General features: G+C 40.7%; 1 protein-coding gene across 1 annotated transcript in view; it reads left to right on the top strand.

Moving 5' to 3' along the window:
- Positions 1-24,705, top strand: part of LOC146569971 (A disintegrin and metalloproteinase with thrombospondin motifs 20) — a 78,286-nt gene that overhangs the window by 5,679 nt on the left and 47,902 nt on the right. Inside the window, exons 3-10 of the mRNA XM_085282700.1 lie at positions 486-654; positions 9,805-10,058; positions 15,011-15,094; positions 15,642-15,766; positions 15,877-15,917; positions 16,253-16,358; positions 19,446-19,592; positions 23,498-23,639. Of these exons, the coding sequence (XP_085138826.1) occupies positions 486-654; positions 9,805-10,058; positions 15,011-15,094; positions 15,642-15,766; positions 15,877-15,917; positions 16,253-16,358; positions 19,446-19,592; positions 23,498-23,639 (1,068 nt within the window). The remainder of the gene's footprint in view (positions 1-485; positions 655-9,804; positions 10,059-15,010; positions 15,095-15,641; positions 15,767-15,876; positions 15,918-16,252; positions 16,359-19,445; positions 19,593-23,497; positions 23,640-24,705) is intronic.

Below are 24,705 nucleotides of genomic sequence, written 5' to 3'. Positions count from 1 at the left end.
CCGCGTATGATGATGTCACTCTTCCCAGTGTCAGGGTTTTCGGGGAAAAACGCATTTTGACACTTACAGCTTACCTAATAACCTGTGCATAAATGTGTGAAACGGTTTACTGAATTGCAACAGCGCCCTGATAAATGTATCATGCAAAAGACTTAAAATGTTTCAAAACTCGCCTTCATTGTCACGGAATGAGATTCTCAGGGCTTAAACTTCAACAATAACTGACATGAAAGCAGTTACGGATATTCTGTTGCCTTTTCAATCAGCATGTTCTTTCCATACACACCTGTCAAAAGAGCTTATTTAAAAGCATGGAAATAATGTGAACCCTGGTGCCAGAGGCTAGGACCGAGTGACTGCAAAGAGACCACAACCTGTGTAAATGAAACTGTGAAATAAACAGACACGCGTACAGTAGAATATGCACACATGCACGTGCATGCTTTGTACCAGTGACATCTCCTGGCTTTTCCCCCCCCTTATAGATTGGAACTTTTACAACACAACATGGCGAATTCTTCTTGGAACCCCTTTTAAACGCTGCTGGGGAGGAATACGATGAAGAACACGACAAACCTCATCTCGTCTATCGACATGAGAGGAAAAGAAACATCTCCAAATCTGACAACAATGCAGATCCCTGTGCTGCCTCAGGTAATAGACTGCCTAAGTATTCTACCTGTAACCACAGTCTGTCTGACTTTCACCCACAAACACTTACCTCCTTATCTCCTGTATTTTCTTTCTGAACCGTGGCAATAAACACTGCCCTAAAATGTAAATTATACTCAGTCACGATCTTTGGCTTGCAGATTTCAGCCTTGATTAGTGGCTGTTACTTGTGCACTGCGTGGTGGTTTCATGCCTCCTCTGCTGGAACATTGAGTCCCAGGTTTGTAGCAGGAGCTCAGAGGGTAGGTGCGATAACTTTTTAGTTTGCAGCTGAAAAGAACTGGGGGGGTTTTCCACTTGGGAGGCTGCTGGAAAGTTCCCCCAATTTCATTTGAATTTTTATGGTTGAGGCCCTGCGGGTGGTGGAGAGGCCCTCAAGAGAAAAGCAGGGTGACTGAGTGAAGTTCACCTCGATGGAAGACCTTAAAGTTGTCCTCCAAGGGGGGCCTTTGTCGAGTGACGCGATAAATCTTTTATATGCCGACTGCTTGATTTGTTTGTTGTCTGAACGCAGCCATTGTCGCCCAGTGGTGGCCTTTGTGTGTGGCGGTGGGTTAAAAAAACTTGGATAGGCCAACGCTGCCTCAATATGCTCAACCCTTTCACTCGCTCAATCTGTGTGAGGCAAACAGAGACCCAGCATTCGCTGAAAGCTTTGTGTATATATATCTATTAACCCCCTGACTTTTAATGTTTTAAGAACATCCATTTCCACCATTCAGTTTAAGTGTGTAAACCAGTTTAATGTCTAGTTAACATGAAATGAGAAGCATCCTGAAATAGCTTCTCATGACCTTTACTGTGAAATGAAATCCTTTTGTTCAGTGTACAGCAGGAGGTAGCTGGGATGTAGGTGTTTAAAGTGTTAGAGACACCTGCGGGGCCTCATCAAAGGATAGCAAGTAAACAATGAACAAGGGATTAAAAGAAGCAGTGGGCCTGGGTTAGGACTGTGAGGTGTCCCCAGACTGTGCCATTATCAGAAAGGGCAATCTCCACATGTTGTGAAAAATTGGTTCTTTGAAGGCTTCACTGAGCACAGACTAATAGGCTTGTCCTGTCTTTTTATGACACACAGCGCAGTGCAGGTTACATATAAACGCTAACTTGACGCGTGTCGTCCTGCTTCCGGAACACTTGCAGTTTTTTCTCCTGGTCTTTGGGCATTTTCCTCCTGGCTTTGCAGTATGTCTGCACATTGATGTCTCAGAAGGAAAATTGTCCACTTAATTTTCTTCATTAGACTAAACTGACTTCTAAAATAAATGTCAACACACTCAGGCTGTCAGCTTGTCATTGTGTTTGAAAAACTGGAAAGCTTTATTAATGGATTAGAGGAGCGCATAAGCATCACACAAGACCACATTTTAAGCAAGAAGCACATAGATTACCCACCCAAAACCTGTGATGTTAGCAAGAGAGCCGATTCCAATCTCCTTTTTTTTTGACTGGCTCTAAAAGGACTCTCTGTCAAGGTCAACGCGATCTTATGACTCTGTTTTTCTCTTTGTCGCTTTCTCTTCCATATTCGTGTTTTCGTGTGGAGAGAACGTTTGAGCCACACAGAGAAGTGCTGATGACCTTCCAAGCAGCCACTCTGATTTGTAAAAAAAAAAGTTTTTGCAAGACATACGGTGATTTTATTCCTTATCCATCCCCCTTTTTTTGCTGTTTCCTGAAGCAAAACATATTTTTGAAAACGATAAAGATGAAACAAACTGCGCTTTATCAAACACACCTTCAGGAAACAGCATGTGTATCAGCAGAATGGTAAGATAAGAGCTTCCTTTAGAAATGCTGGCTCAGAATACCTCCCTCGTGCACTGCGCAGTGCGCCAGAACAACGGAGACTTCTGTATCTGCTGTCCTAAGACAAGTAAGAGTTTCCAAGATCTCTGAAAGAAAAAAATGCTGAAAGGAGAGGAAAGCGATGTTTCCACATAGAAACATTTCACAAAGATGACGCTCTGTTTTGAGCTTTGAGCTTGTCATCTCCGACACGTACAAATAGTTGACTTATTCATACTTGTGCTGTCACTGCTTGTGAGATGTCAGATGTAGAAGTGGACTGATAAGACTGAAGTGTTACCTTGATGGAAAATTCTATTTTAACTGTCAGGTCACGGCTGTCTTCAGCTGCTTTTCTTCACGACATGTGTTCATGGTCTGTTGATAAAGCGAGAGGCTGTTATTGTAATGCTGTGTTGAATGGATGGAAGTTTATATGACATTTTTAAATGTAAATTCATCCTACTGAACCACTGATGCCAGTGTCTTTGATGGACATTGCAGCTGTATCAGTTTCCTTTCTCTGTCAGCCAACCTGGGTGGTTTTCCTTCTGTTTAGAATACCTTTACTGGAGTAGATAGCTGTTGAGTGGGTGATTAATGTTTTAAAGTCACAGAGTGCCTTGTTGTGCCTCGCTCTGAATTTTGAAAGCATAGAGGCAATAAAGCTTAACAGGCTCAAACCACAACACGGCTCCGACCCCTAATGACACATTCTACAGGGTATCAGTCTGTCGGCTTGCATGTGAATCCCCGTGTCATCCTTTGATAGAGATAAGCGCAGAAATGAGGGCGGCTGCAGGTAGGGGTAGATTCTTCTGTCGCTCTGCTCCCTTTGCTTTTTAAAAATCCATGTGAAGACAAGCAAAAGGCAAAGGGAAGCGGGAATTGCAAAGAATCTCTTTCACCAAGCCACTGGCTGCAAGTCCAGAACTGTGGGGTGTCATATTTTGTCTGAATTAGAAACAGTGAAAAGACTAAAAGACAGCTTGACACCAAACTGAAATCCAACTACCCAAAATCCTGTTCCAGCGTCAGCTCTCAAGCAGCTTGCCTGATTTCTTGATGGGTAACCGAGGCCAGCTTGGAGACCGAATTGCCTGGCGTTGATGCGGCAATACTTGGCACAGATGGCATCTGTGCCCCCTGACCCTTAACACAATCATCGTATACGATTCCCCTCTCGGTGCCCACTGTGTATACATGGTAGCTCAAATGCTAGCATCAGGTTTTTGGTCAATGGGTTCATTTACATGGAAAAATGTCCTCCCCGCCTGCGGTTTGAACTAGCCGACTTGAATCGGTGCCTGCCCTCCCTTTGCGCTTTCATGTATGTGAATGGAGGCACTTGTTGATTGTGACCTCACTTCCCTCTTTGTTTGGAGTCACTCACTGGATGAGTTGATGTGACCTTGAACTTTTCCCTCCTAGAGGTGCTTGGATTCTGGGCTTGGCGGCTTGTTTGCCGGGCCTCACTTGGAACTATGTATGCATTAAACCCTTTGTTTTCCTCTGAAGCGCGGCTCTTGACAGGGGTCAGGAAATGTGGTCAGCTAGGGTGTGATGGGCGAACAGCAATTACTCTGTCATCTTCACCATCTTTCTTTAGATTGTGTGGAACTTCTGGGTGTCACATGGCTCCAAAGGGCTTAGGCTTATTCTGTGGCCTTATGGCCCTTGCACTGACTCAACCTCCTGCATTCCAGGAAGTACCTATTGTGGCAAAGAATAAAAACAGAGTTTGTTTTGGGGCTTTTGTGTCCGTGTGTAAATGTGGTTTGCTTGTGAATGTGTGTTTGTGAAAGTGCATGTCATCTCCTTGGCCTGTCAGTGGATGAAGTGTCCCACTGAGTGCTGAGAATTGCTGAGCAAGAGCGGAGAGGAATGGGGAAACGAACTTCTTTCTTTGTGAGTTTGAGCAATTCTGGCTTGCACTGCATGTGCCTGTCTGTCTTGCTTCAGAGCTTGGCAGTGGCCCTTGCCTTTTCTCGAGCTCCCACTGCCTGCTTTTCTTCTTTTACACCTGCTTCTATAAAGTAACTTTTCTTACTCACTGCATTGCTGTTGGCCCTCATTTGAAAAAGACTCATTTCTCTTGTCTTTTTGAATGCCAGTTGAATATTTTTGTCTTTTGAATCACTGTGATCTGAAGGCTAGCCTTAAAATGTGTCAGATGAGTCTAAAAAAATCAGATTTTTCATGCATTGATTGCGAGTTTGAGCCACCACATGTGCTATTTGTGTGTAATGAGTGAGTTTTCCCTTCAGGTAGGATGCTCTGTTGAGTTAGTGCCTCAAATTTCATAACACTCCATGACAGATAATGCAAGCAGCTAATAATTTGGTCCATTGCACTCGCTGAGTTTAGGATAACAGATACTCCGGACAGGGCTGAGTAGGGCTGGGTACACACACAGTCTGTAACTTTAATAGCTGCCATGTGCCTACCCTGAGGCCACAGCCCTATTGAACCCAGTGTGTTGGGTGTGTTGCTCAGATTCCAACTTGAGCTATTTTCTGCCACTGAATACTGTCTGGGCATTCTTAACAGACTTGAGCTTATTCAAACAACTTGAGTGACAGTGATTAACTGCATGGTGGCATGGATGCTGGAAGAGCAACAGTTTCCCACTAAGGGTAAACCCAAGAGATGACCGGAAATCATCAGTGACTTGGCCAGGGTCTCGGGCTGTTTACTATCATAGAGGCCAGACATCCTTCAAAAACACAGAGCTACATTTTTAATGTAAAGATGATTTATAGTTCAGTATCTAAAGTAGGGGTTTCTTTTAAAATATGGTAGACGTGATTAAGTCATCCATACTGATTGTCTTGGAGTAAAATCAACATCTCGATATTTAAATGGTTCCTTGAACAGATCTGTAGTCATTGTTGAGTCACAAATGGTCGTCTTCGAGGAAAAGAAAAATGAGGCCTTGTATATGTGCTTATCAGATAGGATTTTAACATTACGTATAAACGTGTGATTGCATAAATTGCAGTGTTGAGGTTGATGCTCTTTAGTGATGCATTTAACAAAACCTGAAGATCCTGTTTAATTTGCTGCTTTGCATTTTATTAGCATCCTGTGTGTGCAAATCTCCGATTGGGCTGGTTTTGTATACCTGTGAACTATGGCTTTCACTCAAGCAAAACGTTAGCAGTATTTATCCCTGCAAAAAAAGACGTTAAAATATGCTGCCCCTTTTTGTCATTAGAATAATCTATAGAAGGACAGGAAACTGTCCAGAATAGTTCCTGTCGGGGAGTTTCAAAGGATCGAGAACATAGTGCTCATTGTTAATGTCTTTGCTCTTGAAGTGGCACTAGTTCTGTGTTATTGTATATACAACATCGTGTATCATGTATATGTTGTATTCACTCGCTTGTTTTGTATGTCAGTACAAGCAGAAACTATTTATTTCTGTTTAGAATGACTAAATCTTTGCCTCTGTCTTGACCAAATCACTTTTGAAAAAGGATTTTTTTAATCTCAATGGAACTTTTATTTGGATAAATAAAAAATAATATTATTAGAGACTTTTCATCAAATCGTTGACACATTTTGAAGAGCTTTAGAAAATGATGTATTTGCTCTTTATCGGCACTTCCTTGTAAAACGCCAACATCTGTCCTATAAACTATTGACTGGGCCTTCCAGATGTAACCAAATTACTCTAAGATTTGAAGACATGTGTATTCAACAAAGAGGAAGGGTTGCTTCTTGCGTATCCCAATCCAAACATTTTCAATTGAATTCAAATGGTATCCATAATGATTTAATCTTTAGTATATTTGGATGAACCCCTTTAAACTAGACATCTTGGTTTGGCTAAGATAACACTCCAGGCTACTACCCGTCACAGTTCTGATTCACAAGTAGTGTTTCGTCATTTGAGGAGGTCTGCAGCCGACCACTATGCTGTCGTTATCTCTGAACTGAAAATATCAACCGAGTGGACTGCAAGTGTACAAAGACCATACTTCCAGTGATGTCGACAGCCACGCCACTTCACTTTTAAAAGCCTTCTTCAGCAGAAGCAATTAGCTGCCTTACTTCTCCACTGTCTAGCCGCAGAATTACACTTAATTGTGCCCCTGTCTGCGGTGGTTTCAAAGTTTTTCCCCTCTTAACTTGTATTCCAATAACCACGCTGTCTGATTGTTTTAAGTAGCAGGCACTACCTGTACTGATTGGAAAGTGTACTTTAAATGTGTCCTTGAACCAACACAGCTGATTTAAATGGCTAAATTAGCTCCTGCAGTTCTCCAGAGGCCTGGTAATGAACTAATCATGTGATTCAGGTGTGTTGACCCAAGGTGAGCTCTAAAACCTGCAGGACACCGGCCCTCAGGGCCTGGAATTGCCCACCCCTGGTTTAATGTGTAGCCTAAGATGACAACTCTCAGAAGGCCAGCAAAACACTGTAAAACAATGGTTATTAGTTCAACTACGTATTTGTTGGTTCTTGGCATTTGTCATGAAAGAGCAGCTCTATGTTAAAATCCCATTGAGATCCTTTTGGACAGGCTGGCATACATAGATGGACTCAGACTAAAAGTATATGTAACAGTAAAATATTTCCACACTTTAATGTTTATGGATTAATGTAAATAAATGCTTAACTGTTAACATATGTGGCAGTTCAAACCCAATCAAAATGTCTAGATATGTTTAAAAGAGTTCAGTCATTGTGTGTATGGGATATTTTGTCTGCAATTATTCATGGCATTGAGTGAATACACAAACAGGGTAATGTTCATTGTTTTGATTGTGTTTTGGCACAGTGATATAAAGATTTACACATCCCGAGTCAATTAGGTGTTGGAACATAGAAGTGAGTGTGTTCTGTTGGTACAATTTAGCTGTGTGTACATTGGAATCGACTAGATTATAAGTTGGAAATGCCTACACTCATGCCATGCAGGGCCCCTTTTTAATAATGCTCCCGATCATGAGAAACCTCTGAAGTTCGAGTTTATATTCCAAGTTTGAAAAGAAATAATATCTATCAGGTTCTTTTTGTTGATAGTAAATTCCAACATGCAGAGCACAGAGATATAAAGACCTTCTGTGGCTGATTTTTCCAGTGCCCAGTGAGTGATGTAATGCCTCTGTGCATACAGTGGGTCAGTCACCCCTGTCTTCTCATGGTGTAAGTAGCAGCTCACTACCTAGCGAGAGGGGGATTTCAACCTAAGGCGATTTGGGAAGGTTGTGTGTGGCTAATCTGCACTGATTCAAAGGCTATTATAGCAGAAGGCAATATTTTCACCTCCTCCTCTTTTTTTTCCATCACACACTTGCTTACTCTGAGTCTTAACACCAATTTCTGAGGATGGAGAGATACTCCTCTGTGCTTTGATAATCCCTTTGATGTCGGACTGTCTGCAGCGATGAGTCTGTTTAAGGGGTTTAGTGCGGTGGGTTTTGGCCTTTGAGACTTTTCTTTCCCTGGAAAATACAAAGCTCCGTGCTGGCCCAGCTGCCCGGGCTGCGTGCACAGGCACAGACCGGCTTGGCGCTGGCTTGGATGCTGGTTCTGGCATGGGGTTGGGCCTCACGGCGGCAAGAGCTGTGGGCCATTGTGCCAGGGAGTCACGCTTCGCCTCGTGTGCCCACTGGGGGCATCGCTTGAATACTCACGGAGCACTGAATGAGTTTTCCTTTCTCTTTTTTTCCCTAATCTAACAGTTACACACAATCTGTCTCTGTGTGACTGTCTGGAAAGATTGAGTTTACAAAACACAATGGAAGTCTTCACTGTAATCGGGTTATCCAAAGTTGAGGAGGATGACGGATTCCAAACTATGCTTGGATCGTAAGCACTAGTGGTCTTACTTAAAGTAATTACATAGTCGGTGTAATTTTTTTTTAGCAACTTTTGCTACATTGTGTCCCTTTTGCGGCTTGGTTTAATGGAGGCAAAAGAAAAATACTACACCTATATGTACAAACATTTATTAAAAATTACAGCAATTTGAGTTTTGACAAAATAGGAAATTGACAGTGAAATCTTTCATTGTCAATTCTTAGCTATTTCATCAGTGGCTCCTGATATTTTTCTTCTTTTTCTTCTTTCAGCTGGTCCTTTTAGAGGTGGCCACAGCAGATCATTTATTTCCATCTCACCCAATCCCACTTCTTCTGTCACACCAACCCTCTGCATGTCCTCCTGCACTACATTCATGAATCTTCTCTTTGATCGTTCTTTTCCGCCCGCCTGGCATACGTTAAATCAATCTTTCCTCGGCAGGGCGACAGGTGAAACTGCTTTAAGCAAGCTTTCTTACACTATATCACGGATGTGCGCCAAAGCAACAGTGGAAATCAGAAGAGCACAATGATCGACCTGCACGCTTCGGTCCTGGACTTCTCACAAAATGCAGTGTAAAGTTATACAGTGCTGATTGACTGCTTAAGCATTTTGATGTTCATAGCTGATACGTGCAGTTTATCTGGCCCTCCATTGGTTGTCATTTTCAGTCAGGAGAATCTGGGGATATTGCAGAAAACAAACTCAACCCTTTTTTGTGATTTGGATTATTCCTGTGGTGTGACTGGGAAACCTCTTGCTGTTTTTTCCACTCTGTTTTTATTCAGAACTCCAGGGTTCTTATTAATGTGCAATCAACGCTACTTCATTTTTAAGTACAGCAAGTTTTTCTTGCCTTGCCTCTAATAATATAGGCAATCGGTCTGTGTCTCTGCCTCTGTGTTCCTCTTTTAACTTCACTCTGTCATGATGATGGAATCTACCGTTTGTAGCCAGCACAACACGTGCGCTTCAGCTGAGAGAAGTGAGCCATTTGAGTGTGCACTGTGTATGGCTGTCATTCTGGGTCTGAGGCTGCTGTTGGAGGCGGCGTATGAATGGAACTGTTTGAGTGTTAATGTGTTCCTTTCACCACGATTGTAACAATTTACCAAAATAATACAATGACTGGGGTATCCAGAGCGGAATATAGGATTTTTACGCCTCTGCATGGCGTAAACTGAGCCTAGTCTCTGTGACTCAGTAAAGTGCTGTTAAGGGATTTCTTAGTTTGTGTGGCTTCGTTTGAGACAGGAGAATCCAGATTGCCTGAGATAAAACACAGGCTCAAAGCTCACCAGTGACTCTGTGTCTCTGGGTTCAACTGCTTTCCTGAACACTTGAATGAGACGGTTTATGGCAGGTGTCTGCAACAGAAGCCTAGTTATGTGATTGGAACTAAGCTGCGCCAGAACATGCACTGAACTGTAGATGTAGCTTGCTCTCTTATGAAACACCTTTATGACGTTAAGTAGTCCATTAAAAAAAAGGCTAATTGCCACATTAAAATTATTTTCTTTCTTAAACAGAGAACTTGAAGAAGCCAGCCTCTTCAGAGATGAGAGGGACCATGAGAGAGGAGCTAGAATCTCTCAGAGCCACAGTAGAGCACCAACGCGTGCTCGAGAACAACTCCACCGGCCCACACCCGAGATCGCCACGCAGGCGCAAGCGTTTCCTGTCCTATCCTCGCTACGTTGAGCTGATGGTGACAGCAGATGCCAAAATGGTGCGTCACCATGGACGCAACCTAGAGCACTACATTCTAACAATCATGTCAGTAGTAAGTAAAATAATGTTTCTCATTTTTTTCAGTGTTTAAATGTGTTTTTGCTCAGTATTGTTTGCTGGCATTGCCTTCCTGTTGGGATTACATGCTACTAAAAGGTCTTTAACATATGATGGGGTTAGTTACTCAAGACCTTGTATGTGAGGAGAAGGGTTTTAAAATCAGCTGTTAAACCAATTTAACCAAACATCAATAATTGAACGATTTAGAGGTTCATTTAAAATACTGAAAAGTAGCAAAAACTTAGTGAAAGAACATGACAAACGTCTCAGTGTTAGCCATGCTGTTGTTCACAGCAGATTTCACAAGTCATTGAATTGTTTAAACTTGAGACTTGTAGACTTATAGAATAGTCAGTTAAACTTGAATGAAATGTAGGTTGCTCGGTTGCTAGAGACGAGCTAAATGCATATTTTTTTCCAAGCAATGTTTAACTCTATGTGGCCATGTTCTTTGGCTGTATGCTCAGCGTGTTGTTTCCCCATGTGTAAATAAGCGTCTCAAACTAGATCAAAATTAGGCTGGATGGAATACACTTACAAACATTAACCTTTCCACTAGATGGATCTAATTTAATAGATGCCAAATCTACAGCAGAGCTGTATTGAATTTAATGTGGTTTTGTGGACATTTACATTGAAAACATGCATCGTCTTTTTTTAATTGTGAAAGATCTCTAGAAAATGACCAAAACTTTACAGCAAAAAATAAACAACTTCAGATAAGAAACTTCTTATGATGATCGTCTCCATCATGAGGGTCAGATTTTAACATTAAATCAATGACACTCGTGCTATTGAACCTTTTTTAAAATGATAAACTCTGCTGAAATGAATGCAACAGAAATAAAGAGCAATCTGATATTTTGGTCACAGTAGTATTCAGAAGCTTTTTCAGTGAATACGCCACATATGACAACACTTTAAAAAATTTAAGTTCTGATATATACACCACGTACTCTGTGATATATTTCTTTCCACTATTAAAGCAATTGCCCAGTGGAAACTGCAGTCAAGTCCAGGGCTGTGTTTTTCTAGTCTTAGATTTTACTGTTTGGCATTTTTGGTCATTAACTCCGATGTAACCTCAGCATGCTTCTGCATATGCCAAACAAACCCTGTTAGCCTGTCCAGCACCTTGACCACTTTATAAGTCCTACTTTTGACTGTGAAAGAAGAATATTCATTTTAAGAATATTCATGGAGTTGTACGATAAAAACTGTCCAACAATAAAATACAACAGAAAGCACAAATATTCAGATAGACCATGGCTCACTAAGGGTTTACAAAATGCATGTAAAAAGAAAAATACACTCTATAGGGAATACCTAAAACAAAGAACAAAAGATGCTGAAAATAAATATAAAAAATACAAAAATAAGTTGACCAATATTATACGTGTAGAAAGGAGTATTATAGTAAAATATTGAACAACAATAAACATAATATGAAAGGAATATGGGATGTTTTAAACGGTATCATTAAAAATAATTCTGGACAACAAAGTTATCCACAATACTTTATCGATAATGGCAATATTATGGAAAACACTGCTGATAAGGTCAACAGCTTTAATCATTATTTTGTAAATATTGGACCAAAACTGGCAGAACAAATTCCTGAGTCACTGCCATCAGTAGACTGTAGTGAAAACCTGATTGATAGGAACCCTAACTCAATGTTCCTCACATCAGTGGAGGAAAAAGAAATAATTGACATTGTACACATGTGTAAATATAAAACATCTACTGATTGTAATGATATTGACATGAAAATCGTCAAGAAGGTCATTGAAGGAATTGTAGGACCTCTAATATATATTTGCAACTTATCATTTCAGACGGGAAAAGTGCCAAACAAAATGAAAATAGCTAAAGTTGTGCCGCTGTATGAAACCGGGGATAGACGCCACTTCACAAATTACAGGCCTGTTTCTTTACTACCACAATTCTCCAAAATCCTAGAAAACCTGTTTAATAAACGATTAGACAAATTCTTAGATAAATATAAATTACTCTCTGACAGTCAATATGGATTCAGATCAAAAAGATCAACATCTCTGGCATTAATCGAATCAATTGAGGAGATTACGAATGCTATAGATCAGAAACAGTATGCAGCTGGAGTATTTCTGGATCTCAAGAAAGCATTCGACACAATCAATCATGACATATTAATTAATAAACTGGAACGGTATGGGATTAGGGGGGTTGTACTGCAATGGGTGAAAAATTATTTAAGTGACCGGAAACAATTTGTGAAGCTGGGTGTCCATTCCTCATCATGCTTGGACATTGCTTGTGGTGTTCCACAAGGCTCTGTACTGGGTCCAAAATTATTTATTATTTATATAAATGATATTTGTAAGGCATCTGATATATTAAAATTTGTATTATTTGCAGATGACACAAATATTTTTTGTTCTGGGGGGAATCTAAAGGAGCTGCTGGATACAATTACTTCAGAAATGTGCAAAATTAAAAAATGGTTTAACAAGAACAAACTATCGCTAAATCTAAGTAAAACTAAAATTATCTTATTTGGGAATTCCCTTAGAAATGCACAAGTGCAGATTCATGTAGATGGTGTGGAAATTGAAAGAGTACTTGAACATAAGTTTCTTGGTGTGATTATAGATGATAAATTAAACTGGAAGTCTCATATAAATCATATACATAACAAAATTTCAAGAAGTGTCTCAATCTTGAGTAAAGTAAAACACATTCTGGACCACAAATCACTCCACATTCTCTATTGTTCCCTGATTGCACCGTATTTGAATTACTGTGCAGAGGTTTGGGGCAATACTTACAAATGTTCGCTATCATCAATCTTTATATTACAAAAAAGGGCCATAAGGATAATCCATAAAACTGGTTACAGAGATCATACAAATCCACTATTCTTAAAATCAAAAATTCTAAAATTCACAGATCTGGTTCATTTTCTCACAGCACAAATTATATATAAAGCAATAAATAACCTGCTTCCTGACAATATTCTAAAAATGTTTTCTAAAAGGGAACGGGGATACAATTTGAGGGGGGAATTAAATTTAAAACATCCTCCTATCCGTACAACATTAAAAAGTTTTTGCATCTCTGTGTGTGGAGTGAAGCTGTGGAACAGACTAAGTAAAGATATGAAGCAATGTCCAAGCATGGCGCAGTTTAAAAAGCGGTTTAAGGATATGGTTTTTACAGGGTACAGGGAAAAGGTAGAGATTTGATAGGGTGTTCTTGTCTAATATTTTCATGTGTGTGCGCATGCACGGGTTTGTTGGTATGGGTATATATATATATATATATATATATATATATATATATATATATATATATATATATATATATATATATATATACATATATATATATATATAATTGTAGGTTGTGTATCCTTGAGGTGTTAATGGGGTTATTGAAAATGTGTATATGTGCGTATGTGTGTATATACGTATGTATGGATAGATAGAAACATATATGTGTATATATTAAAAAAAAATAAATTTACACGTAACATATAATGTAATTGCAAGGAGGTATTTCTGTAGTCTATTGATACTAGATAGTGGAAAAGGGGTGGGATTAAATAAGCTTATGCTTCTTCCTGCTCCTTTTTGAACATGGACGTTATTTGGAGTTGTGGTTGCTCGTTTTCCTTTTGTTTGCTTTGTTCATTTGTCTCTTTTAATTCTATTTTTTTTTATACTTTTTCAACATGTTCAAAATAAAGATTCAATCAATCAAAAAGAAGGCTGGTAATTAAGCCAGTGACACTGTGATGGACTGGGTAGTAAAACGTCTCAACTCAGGACGGGTTATTAATTCAACTGAGTCTAGTATCTGCTGTCTCTCTACACCATCACAGGCAAAATGTTTGAAACACTCATTTACTTGCAGAGGAGTAATGATTGTCAGTGGAGTGTCCTTAAAGGTTGCTGGAGTATAGTGAGTGTTGCATAGGCCAGTTTCGACAGCAAATCATGTTTATGTCTGCAGACCAGGGGGCAGCCATACACAAATGCATGCTTTTTCCCCCCTGTCCTCTTTCAAATGGTTACATTTGCTCTACTTTTGCAAAAATTTATCCAAACTTACCATATTATTTTCTATTGGTCACGCCGATAAACTGTATAGATATGACCCCTGATGTCTTACTGTCTTACTGTTATTTTAAGAAGGTAGCTTTTAACCATGTAAAAAAATGTTGCACATGTAGCAAAATATAAATTCTAAGAAGTCCTAAAAAAACCTTTACTGTTTAATATTTGCTCCTGAATGCATTTTGCAGTAATTTATGGTGTCGTCCCCCCTCGCTTCTGGCCGTTAAACTGATCGCATGAGAGCATAAACTGGAGGTGAGAGTCTAATGAGCGGGGTCATGTGTCACCGTTGGATGACGTGCATACAAAGACAGTCTCGTTTTATTACTCAACCCGGGCAAGCCTGGGCTACGTTTGCTTCCCTCTATGTTACGATGAGGTAGCTGTTTATAGTAACTAATAAGTTCCTGTCATGAGGCCGTACCCTGTTTCGGGGCACCGCTGGCTGACTGTGACACGGGTGCACGAGAAACGCAAGAGTAGCAGAGGGGAAAAGAGTTGGAATATTTTGCTGTCCCCACAGAGGGGCTGCTTCACATTTGTAGCCAGGTCCAGTTTCTTTCTTTTCTTTTTCCTTTTCTATGGTCTTCTGGGTGGGGGGGTTGTAATTGGTTTAAATACTCTGTTGATTAAACTTACCCTCGAGGAGGCACTCTGTGCTTTCTTTTGACTTTGGTGAGGTGCTGCTATTTTGATTAAACCAAAATAGAGCTTAGCTAAAAGAGCCTTGACTGTGTGTTCCCATTCCAAGAACTTTAACTAATACATGACTCTAGCTCTGCTCTGACTCAGGTTAGTGGAAGTTTGCATTTTTTTTTGTCTGTGTGTTTTGTCTTTGTTACAGGTAGCAGCAGTGTACAGGGACCCCAGCATAGGAAACCTCATCAGCATCAAGATTGTCAAGCTTGTCATCATCCACAATGAACAGGTGAGTACGGGGTCTTGAATGCTACGTGTACGCAGGTCATCTGCGCGTGGTTGACGTCATTGCAGGTGTCTTTGGCTTGGCTTTTTTTTCTCTGTGGGGCCTCTTTGAAAGGAAGCTGTCTTTCTTGTCGGGCTTATGTAGAATACAAATCATAATGTATTAAGGCTGCTAGCCACCTGCAAATGAAATGCTCTGTTATCAGTTTTTGAATAAGTAGGCATTTGCCTAGGGATTTTCTTTGTTTAGTTTGGTCACGGTGAGATTTTCCTCACTACCTCTGTTATTGAAAGGACCACAGGAAAGAACATAAGGCCGTTGTAGGTTGCAAGATGTCACTGAAAAATTACCAATGTATGTCCTTGTTTTCCAAAAATCCAGCACCTAAATCTTTAGTCCAAACATTATAATCATAATGAACACAAACATAAGACTCACACATTAAAGAACCTGATGTTCTAATATGTCTTTACCACCATTATTAAAAAAGGTTACTGTATGTAAGCCCAGTTTGTTGGTCGTAACCCCACTGCTGTTTCACCCAAAACAGGAAGGTCCCACTGTGAGCTTCAACGCTGCCACCACTCTGCACAACTTCTGTGTCTGGCAGCAGAGCCACAACGTCCAGGACGACAGCCATCCTTCTCACCACGACACTGCGCTCCTCATAACCAGGTATCTGCCTTTCCCACCCCACCCCTCACCTCCTTTTCGAAAGCAAGTCGCTCGAGCACGCTGCCCTTTTCAGAAGGGATTTACAGGATGGTGTTTTTTCTTTTTCACAGGGAAGACATCTGCCGCGCTAAAGACAAATGTGACACATTAGGTAATATTTTGGCTTTTCATGCAAAAATATCTGCACGTTAAGTTCTTTTACAGTGAACTTTCCACTCCACTGACCACAGCTCATGAACTGTGCTGTAATGAGTTTATGGCAAGCTGTCAGCTAATAATATTATCGTGACAGAACAGAGTGGTAGACCTGGGAGGAGGGAGACTGTGGCAGTGCTAATCTCTCTTAGGAAACAGAAGTTTTGATGCCTTTAATCTTCTCAAACGCTCAAGCAACTATTTTTCCCCCAGACACACTTGGCTTGTAGATGTTTATGCGGATCTGTGTGTTTTCCTGTGTGTGCGTATTGGTGTGTGTTGACCCTGTAGGGCTTGCTGAGCTGGGAACCATGTGCGACCCGTACCGGAGCTGCTCCATTAGTGAGGAAAATGGAATTAGTGCATCCTTCACCATCGCTCATGAGCTGGGCCATGTGTAAGTTGCAGTTCTAAACCTGTTGCCCCACCACCACCCCCATAACTCACACACACACACACATAGGACGTATGTCACCACTCAAAGCCAAGCTCGACTACAAAAGCCCTCTTATCAAGAGACACAGAGTGCAGCAGACACAGGTGCAAAACATAATAAAGAAAAAAAACCTTGACTTTTAATAACATGCCAGCCTACAATGCCTTACTATAGAGCTCAGGACGTCAACCCTCCATGTGTCCGAGCTTTACCTCGATAGCTATAAGCTCAAAGACACAACTTTATGTGAATGCCAGAAAAAACCCTCAAAAATCCTAATAATAATTGGACCTGGCATTGATGAACAACAACAAAGATTTTCTTGGAAATGGTACAAGGAGCAAGTACAAAGCTAAATATTGTATTTAGTACCTGGAAAGCCTTCCACCCCCCCCACCCCCCACCCCCGACTCCTCAGCGCCAAAGACAGGTAAAACAAACTGGAGATGTCACATCGCCATCATGTGCGGCTCGCCTTCGAGCGGGTAATAGCGGGGTTATCACAACATGCCTTTGCGCCAGAGAGTGTTTTCACAACAAGCAAATACTGCCACATGTGTGGAGTGAAGAAAGACTCGTACGCATAATCTGTCTTCAAATGACTGAATCAAAACACATGACTTTATCTCTCGTATGAAGCGATGTTTATTCCAAACATCCATTTGTGGCGAAATTATGATAAATAAGTCATTACCTTCTCATTCTTACAAACGCTCCAGGTGATTTAAAACAGAGAGCTTACTTTTGGATAAAGACAAGGCCTCTGTCTTTGGTTTTTTTTTCTCTTCTGCTTCTCTCCATCTGGGTAGTAAAAAGGCGCACTGTCAGTGTGAGCCTGTGAGGTAATAGTTAAGAATGAGAGATATTTTTTTCTAGTTCCTCTGCCACGGTCACACATTTTTCCAGTGGAGAGACTGGACCAGAGGAGCAGCAGATGGACCAAGCTTACACCCTGCCCTTTTTACTTCGAGTCTCATGTGGATCTGTTTATGCTAAAGTTCAAGCAGCTGGAAGCCCACTTGGCTCTGTCTCTTGGCATGGCGAATCACTGTGTTTGCAGGCGTGAGCTCTCATGAGTGTTTGGCGCTCTGAGAAAGCCAGTGTCAGGTAATGGGACCCACTCAAGAGCACTGCAGATTAATCAGAGACTTATACTAATGGCTGGGAGGCCTTTCTCAGATAACTGCGAGAATGTGCGATCACTACTAGGCAGCACAGGGATTTTTAGGTGGCGTGGCGTCACTTGATAGCTCCTCAAAGGTGACATGTATGAGGACTTAAAACATTTGTCTGTCTTCACATGTCCCAGATCAAAAATAAATCTTCCTGACATTTTGCAAAAAAAGTATATCAAGTGTGTAAAGTGCACACAAAAAACAAAACAAATCAGAAAGCCAATGGGATAAAATCTCTGGGATTGTTAAAGATGGTTTCTTCTCGTGGACAAGTACATTCAGAGCAGCTAAGATGTGTAGTTCACAGACAGTGAGCCCTGCCTATCTTGAAGTGCTTTTCAAAGGATTTTAATCAAAGAAATACTTTTTTCAGTGCTGAAGATCCATCAAATAGGGTGGCAGAGTGGCGCGGGGACAGTGATGTGCACAGAGTGATGCAGTTATTTTGTTAAGAGCTTGAAGTGAGTGGTTTCGGATGCATGTAAATCACTGAAATTGGTTCCTCCATTGATCTAGCCACAAAACTGCCTGATTTATAACCTCATTACACTAAAAGGCTCTCATCTCAGGATTTTAAGGTTGTATTCTCATTTGTATCCTTCTGATCTGACTTATTTGACGCAACATATCCAGTTTTATGTTTTCTCTCCTTTTTTTTGTGAAACTCAATTCTATTTACTTTTTTTTTTACATCATAAGTGACAAAAAATCTTTTGCATAGTACCAGTTGATTCAGTTTTGATGTTGTGAGTATTATCCAACGGCTTGGTTTGTGTGCAGAGCTTATTACTGTGCCAGAGGCTTAATTATTTCCTGGGTGTTTGCCCTCGGGCCCTCCGTCTCCCGTAGGGTGGGCTTCATGCCAGCCATGCTAGATCTTGTTTGTGTGGTGGTATGGATTGACCCTCAGCTCCAGCCCAGAGCACAGCACTGCCCCACATCCTGGCGTAAACATCTCAAGACATCATACAGCTGCATGGGATCCTGTGTGTATAAATACATGTGTACTCATGCGTGCATGTATTTATGGGTAATGCGCCAAACCGCAGTACAAAACAGGACATCTATGCTGGGCTGCACTGTTCTGGACATGATCAAGAAAACCTGCTCTATGAGACTGCCAGCTACAGACAGCCTGGATGAATTCATTAGTTTGCAGCTTCCATGCCTCATTACGTACAGTTATTCTTTTGCAAAGACTCCCGTCTCACTGCTTGATCGCTAAAGACAAATGCTCAAACAATTAGCTGGTTAACTGATTTTTGGACTTGCAGAAAATACAGGAAATAGTATTATCTCAGCAAATGTTTGTGACAATGTTATTGCAGCTTTATTGGTAAGATTGTGTACACATCAGTCTTGTTCTCCTGTCTGTGAGAGCAACTGATGTGTGAGGTGCTATTACCCCCAGCTTTTTCTAAGCATTAAGCCCTTTGAGAATGTGAGATGGTGAGCTTTGACCTCTAAGCTGGAGGTAGATCTCACTAGCATGTTGTTCTCGATGTTGAAGCCAATAGATAATGATAGATGGGGTGTGACATTTTTTTTAAGACAATGTTGCACCACCTACTGGCCAGTTGGAGTTTTCTTGAAACTCTTGAAAGGATTTTACTCTCTAAATATTTAGCAAATAATACAAATAAGGATGTGCATGTATTTGGAAGTGGAAAACAAACAGACCAGTAGAGGAGAAGTGCAAAGTGTGAGGAATAACTCAAAGATATTACCGGATCTGTGGGCTGGTTGTGAACCCCTGCTACAAATGACTGAGAGTCGATCTTAGACATTTATCCTTTTTACTATGGCATATCTAATAATCGGATGATAACCCTCACAATCTCTAAATTCCCCCCTTTTTTTTGTTCTGCACCAGGTTCAACATGCCTCATGATGACAACCCCAAGTGCCGGGAGGCAGGGATAAAGCACCAGTATCACGTCATGGCTCCTACACTTAACTACGATACCAACCCTTGGTCGTGGTCCAAGTGCAGTCGCAAGTACATCACCGACTTTCTTGAGTAGGTATCTGCAGCTCTCCTATCTGGTTCTAAATTGCTTCGTAATCAAAACATGTGACTCATTATGAGCTCTTCTCACGGGAGAGAAAGTGATGGTTTTTCCAGCTTTTACATGTAACTGCTTCCAGTCTCCCACAGAACTCTGCAGACAGGTCAGTGTAATGTAAACTGTGTGGAGTTGTTATTGCCTTGTGTTGAAAGAGTATTTCCTGTTTGAATTTGGGGGTCTTCCTCAGCTGACCTGAGCGATGGATCTCCTGAAGTCCTTCATCTGTCTCCCTGCTCAGACAGAGCTATTTTGTAAAGAAGCTGGCCAAACAGTAATCTAGTCACTAATCCCATTTCATCACCACAACCTTGTGCATGGGGAGGTGGCTGATTCAGCTACTCCAAACCCGCACCCACGGACGCTCATCCTGACTTCGATTCAAAATGGGAAATGTCAGTTATAATTACATCTTCCCTGAACATGACCCTTTAATCTTTGCCTCCTTTCCTCTGTTAATTGTAGAGGCCTTCACAAAGGACAGCCTTGTTAACCAGATGCGTCTCGAGAATTAGGCGATGGCCTCATATGGAGTTTTAAGGCCATGCTCTTTGCATAGTTTCCAGCTAGCCCGGACCTCAGCATCCAGTGGTTGGAACTTGCAGCCAAAGTTGAAAAGAATGTCCATCTGTCTCTTTATTGTTTGGATAAAGTTGTGTTGCTCTTCTGTTTGTATCTAATTACTACACAAAAAAACAGGAAGAGCATGACGTGAACGTCAGTCGCATTCATGTTAAACTGTAACATTTGTTAGTCACTTTGGATGTAACACACAGTGCAGGTATCGAGAACGAAGCACTGGCTTCGGTGTGGGAGCCGCGGTGGTGGGAAAGGCTCTTGAGAGTGCAGTCCAAGTGCTTTTGAAGTTTTTTGCAAGCCAACAATGAGGAGCATTGATTGAAAGTAGCACTTCTGCAGCACCACTCCTGCTGAGTGGACCGACCTGGTCAAGTATATCAGTGTTTTGACTGCCCATTCTTCCCGTAGAGTAAATTCAACCTGTAACAGTTTACAAAACGAAAGGCCGTGCCACCTCTCAAACATCCCTTTTCAAACAGCAACGGATTCCCCAATGCAGTCCCTCTTGTCTGAATATTGTTGTAATAATGTGTACTCAAGTCCCGTACCTGAAAGCTGATGAAAACTGTACTGTTGTAGTGCAGTGTCATTGTGTCCCATCTGCTGCACAAAGACACTATTCATTCCTACTCTGGCACTGTGCAATTTGATTTAACCCACAACATCCAAATATAAAATTTAAATGCAACTCTTTGACTATTCCTACGCTCTAGTTCTTGTTCATTTTGGGGAAACCCTATCAATTTCCTATGTACATCTCAAATTTTGCCAAAGCAGCAACAACTCTTATAAAGTGTAATGTGAAATTATTATAAATAATCCATCAGCATCTATTTTCTTGACGAAAACTAGGAGCTACTACATCTACTTTGTGTTTATTCATATATAACTATAATTCAGTTCAATTCAATTTTTTATATAGCACTTTTATGTTAAAGTAAAGACATTATACAGCAAAAACCTCAACAATCAGATGACCCCATTTGAGCAAGCACTTGGTGACAGTGGGAAGGAAAAACTCCCTTTTAACAGGAAGAAACCTCAGGCGGGACCAGGCTCACGGAGGGACAGCCATCTGGTTGTGGATGAGGAAGTTGAAGACAATCTTCATACAGTTGAAGACAGAATTATCAGCCTCCCTCCATGAGAGTAGTCACATATTCTTTCTTTATGATTCCTTCCACTTTGAGATGCACTTAAACGTCCCTACAACACAATACCACCACTTCTGTGTTTCACGCCTCTCTCGTCGTAATCCAAACATAAACACTGTCTCTTTAGTCAAACAAGCAGTTTAGTCTTATTTGATCCAAGGACCCACTTCTAGTATCTTTCTCCAGGTTGTTCCTGGTATATTTAGGTCTGACTTGAAGTTGTTTCTTCTGCAGTGAAGAGAAGTTTTTCTTGGTCTGTGAACTCACAGTCCATTCCTGCACAAAGTTCTAGTGATTAACTTCCTTGAGACCACTATCCCTGACTTGACTAAATCGTTAACTAGCATTTTGGCAGTTGTTCTGGGGTTTTTAGACACATCTCTGCCAGGCTTGTTCTTTACTGTGTGACTCTTTGAATTTCTTGATGCTACTTCTCACTATAGATCTTGACACAACGCTGTCATAAATTTGTAAATCCATCTCCTGCTTTGTGAGCATCATCTAAACGGATCTCTGTTGTTTTTGGCATGATTCTTTCTGAAGTGACAGCTTAAAACCTTACTGAAGTTTTTAACACTTAATTGGAAGAGAACCTTAAGTTTTACGTTTTAAGCACTACAAAGTAAAAGCACATCTTTGCACAGCAGTAAAAAAAAAAGGACAACAATAATTCATCTTGTCAGAGGCAAAACGCTGACATGACAGACTTACTACTGTTTGATCGAACACTGCACATGTCGTTTAGCTCTTTGTAGAAGCCTCCAATCTGTCATGAGCTGACCTCTTGACATCTTGCCTTTATGGTGTACGTGAAAACTGTTATTGTTTAGTCTCATGTGACAAGAACACAATAACCGAGTCACCTTGTAAATAAACACACTTCCAAGTCTGCCAAAGGCTTCCAGGTGTGACAGCTCTTGTTTCCAGATGGGAATTGGCTCACCGTCTTGAATCCACACAGCTGATTTTTTGTCCCCCTTCCCCAGAACATAGATGTTTCATTTAAAATATGACCACAATGACCCCTTCTGCCTCGGTCTGTCTCGGTCTTAATAATAATTCCATTAAGTTCCAGTGCACCGATTAGACAGATGACCAACTGCTGAAAGACACTGTAATATGGGACTGTCTGAATGATTCCTCGACAGGCTGCTATGTGGTTTCCATTCAGTGTCTTCCACTGCTGTTGCTTTCTTCTAGTGCAATCATCCCCTCCTCTTGCCACAAGCCAGCATTTGCAACAATTTCTTACATTATGGCTGGAAATGAAAGGGTAAAGAAACAAAGTAATGGTAACGGAGGATAATCCTGTGTAATTATTGGCCTGTCACATCAGCTGGTGCTTTGTTGAGCAGGTGTTTTAGCGGCTCGATCCAGGATGAAATTTGTCAGAGCAGTGCAGACATGTTGTCTAATTACACATCTAGACCTGTCTCATCTGAAAGTTTCCTTTTCCCAAAGTAAACAAAGCGAGAGAAGATCCTTTGTGGCTCGCCTTGCTCTGCTAACATGTTTCATTTGTGCCCATTCACGGCCGTAAATGCGGATGATTTTATACGCAGACTGCTGGTGGATAGACGCAGTAAGTCCAGCTGTGCTTTTGTTGTCTCTTTTATTGTGTCATGGCTCAGGGTGTGGCTCATATACGGCACAATCTGTCATTATACTGCAGCGCTGGGGCTGGTGCAGATTTATTTAACTTAATCATGGTGCTTTAGCATTCTAAATGTTCTTGTTTGCCTTCAGCAGAGGAAAATACATCTAATACAAATGTGATCAGTAAGCAGATCCCTTTTTTTGTCTCCATCAAAATACTGTTTTATTCAGTCTGTGGCGCCTAACTCCAGTTTCACAGTGACAGCGTTTGCTATTAGGCTTTTAAGGGGGAAGCGGTATCAGTTTCTCTCCTCTGTAACGTTACAGACCACCCACAAGGAAAACACATCTGTGGATGATCACAGACAGTGACACAGAGATGTTTACCTTGCTTTTATGAAAGAGATGAAGTGTGCTGATACATTTTAGGGTTGGAATTACTACATTGTTATGAAGAATTCTGTACTGTGAAAGTCTGCCTGTTGAATGTGTACATGATTTGTTTTGAATTTATTTATTTAATTTTTTAGCACCGGCTATGGGGAGTGCCTCCTTGATGAGCCTGTGGGCAGAACATATGACATGCCCACTCTCCTCCCTGGTCAGCTCTACAATGCCAACAGACAGTGTGAACTGATGTTTGGTCCCGGTTCCCAAATTTGTCCTTACTTGGTACGTTGTCTTGCTATCAAAATAGATTAAAAAGCCACGGTAAAAAATGAAAGTGAAACATTTCTTTACCTGAAACATTTGAGGGGACAAAAATAAGGCCAAGGATCCGAAACTGACCCACCGAAGGCTCCAATCTGACCCACTGGACACCTGGGCCAAAACATGTGAAGCAGGGCTTAATTTTTGGACTATTAACTGAATTTATTTGAATTTCTAGCTTTTGTTACTGAAACTCCGACATGGCCATTCTTATTACTCAAACCTAAGTAAGACGTAAAAACTTCCTGTTTTCTCACTATTATAGTTTTGTAGTAGTATAGTTAAAAAAAGAGGAAAAAGGTAAACAAGGACTTTTCTGTGAATGAACAAAACTTTGTTACAGTGTTTTAAGGAGCTACCACATATTTTTTCTGTAATTTTACACACTTATTTCTTATGATTCTTTCTTACTGTCATATATCTTCCATTTACTACAACAGCATTTATTTATCATGTAGAAAAACTGTTAAAATTGCACATCTTCGTTCTTATATTAAGATATCTGAGGCATTCATTGAGTACTTAACCCCTTAAAGCCTGAACCATGAAGTAATCAGGCGAAAACTGTAGTGTTAATTGAACCTCCTGATAAAAGAAAACAAGGAAACTAAATATCACTTTGCATAATTGAGTTTTAATTCATATCATTTTTGCTACATTCTTCATTTTAGTGTGATTTAATTGCTCATAGTAGCATACTGCTACTGTCTCATAGTATATATCAGGTATTTCAGGAGAAAATGAATCACACTGTTGATGTAGAGATCTTAAAAACTCATGTATCAAATATGATAGACTTGCCATTATGGGGTCAAACTTCTTTAAACTGACCAAACGGGGAATCAGAAAAAGTCGACTACCAGCTGCTTGGATTGAAATGTTTGTAGAATTCCGTTAATATACTGGGACTACAACCACATGCTTTATCCCTCTTATGTAAGACCAAAATGGCTGGAGCAATTATTTCTTGTGTTATTCAGTGTTGTTGAAAAAAATATTTTGGCATAAGAGGGGTTTTCTACATGCT

Source organism: Mchenga conophoros, linkage group LG7 (assembly GCF_057382185.1).
Source record: "Mchenga conophoros isolate Kocher_MC1m ecotype Shallow Benthic linkage group LG7, M_conophoros_male_GT1.1, whole genome shotgun sequence".
NCBI lineage: Eukaryota > Metazoa > Chordata > Actinopteri > Cichliformes > Cichlidae > Mchenga > Mchenga conophoros.
The sequence above is the reverse complement of the archived record's forward strand: the minus strand, read 5'-3'. Positions and strand labels throughout refer to the sequence as shown.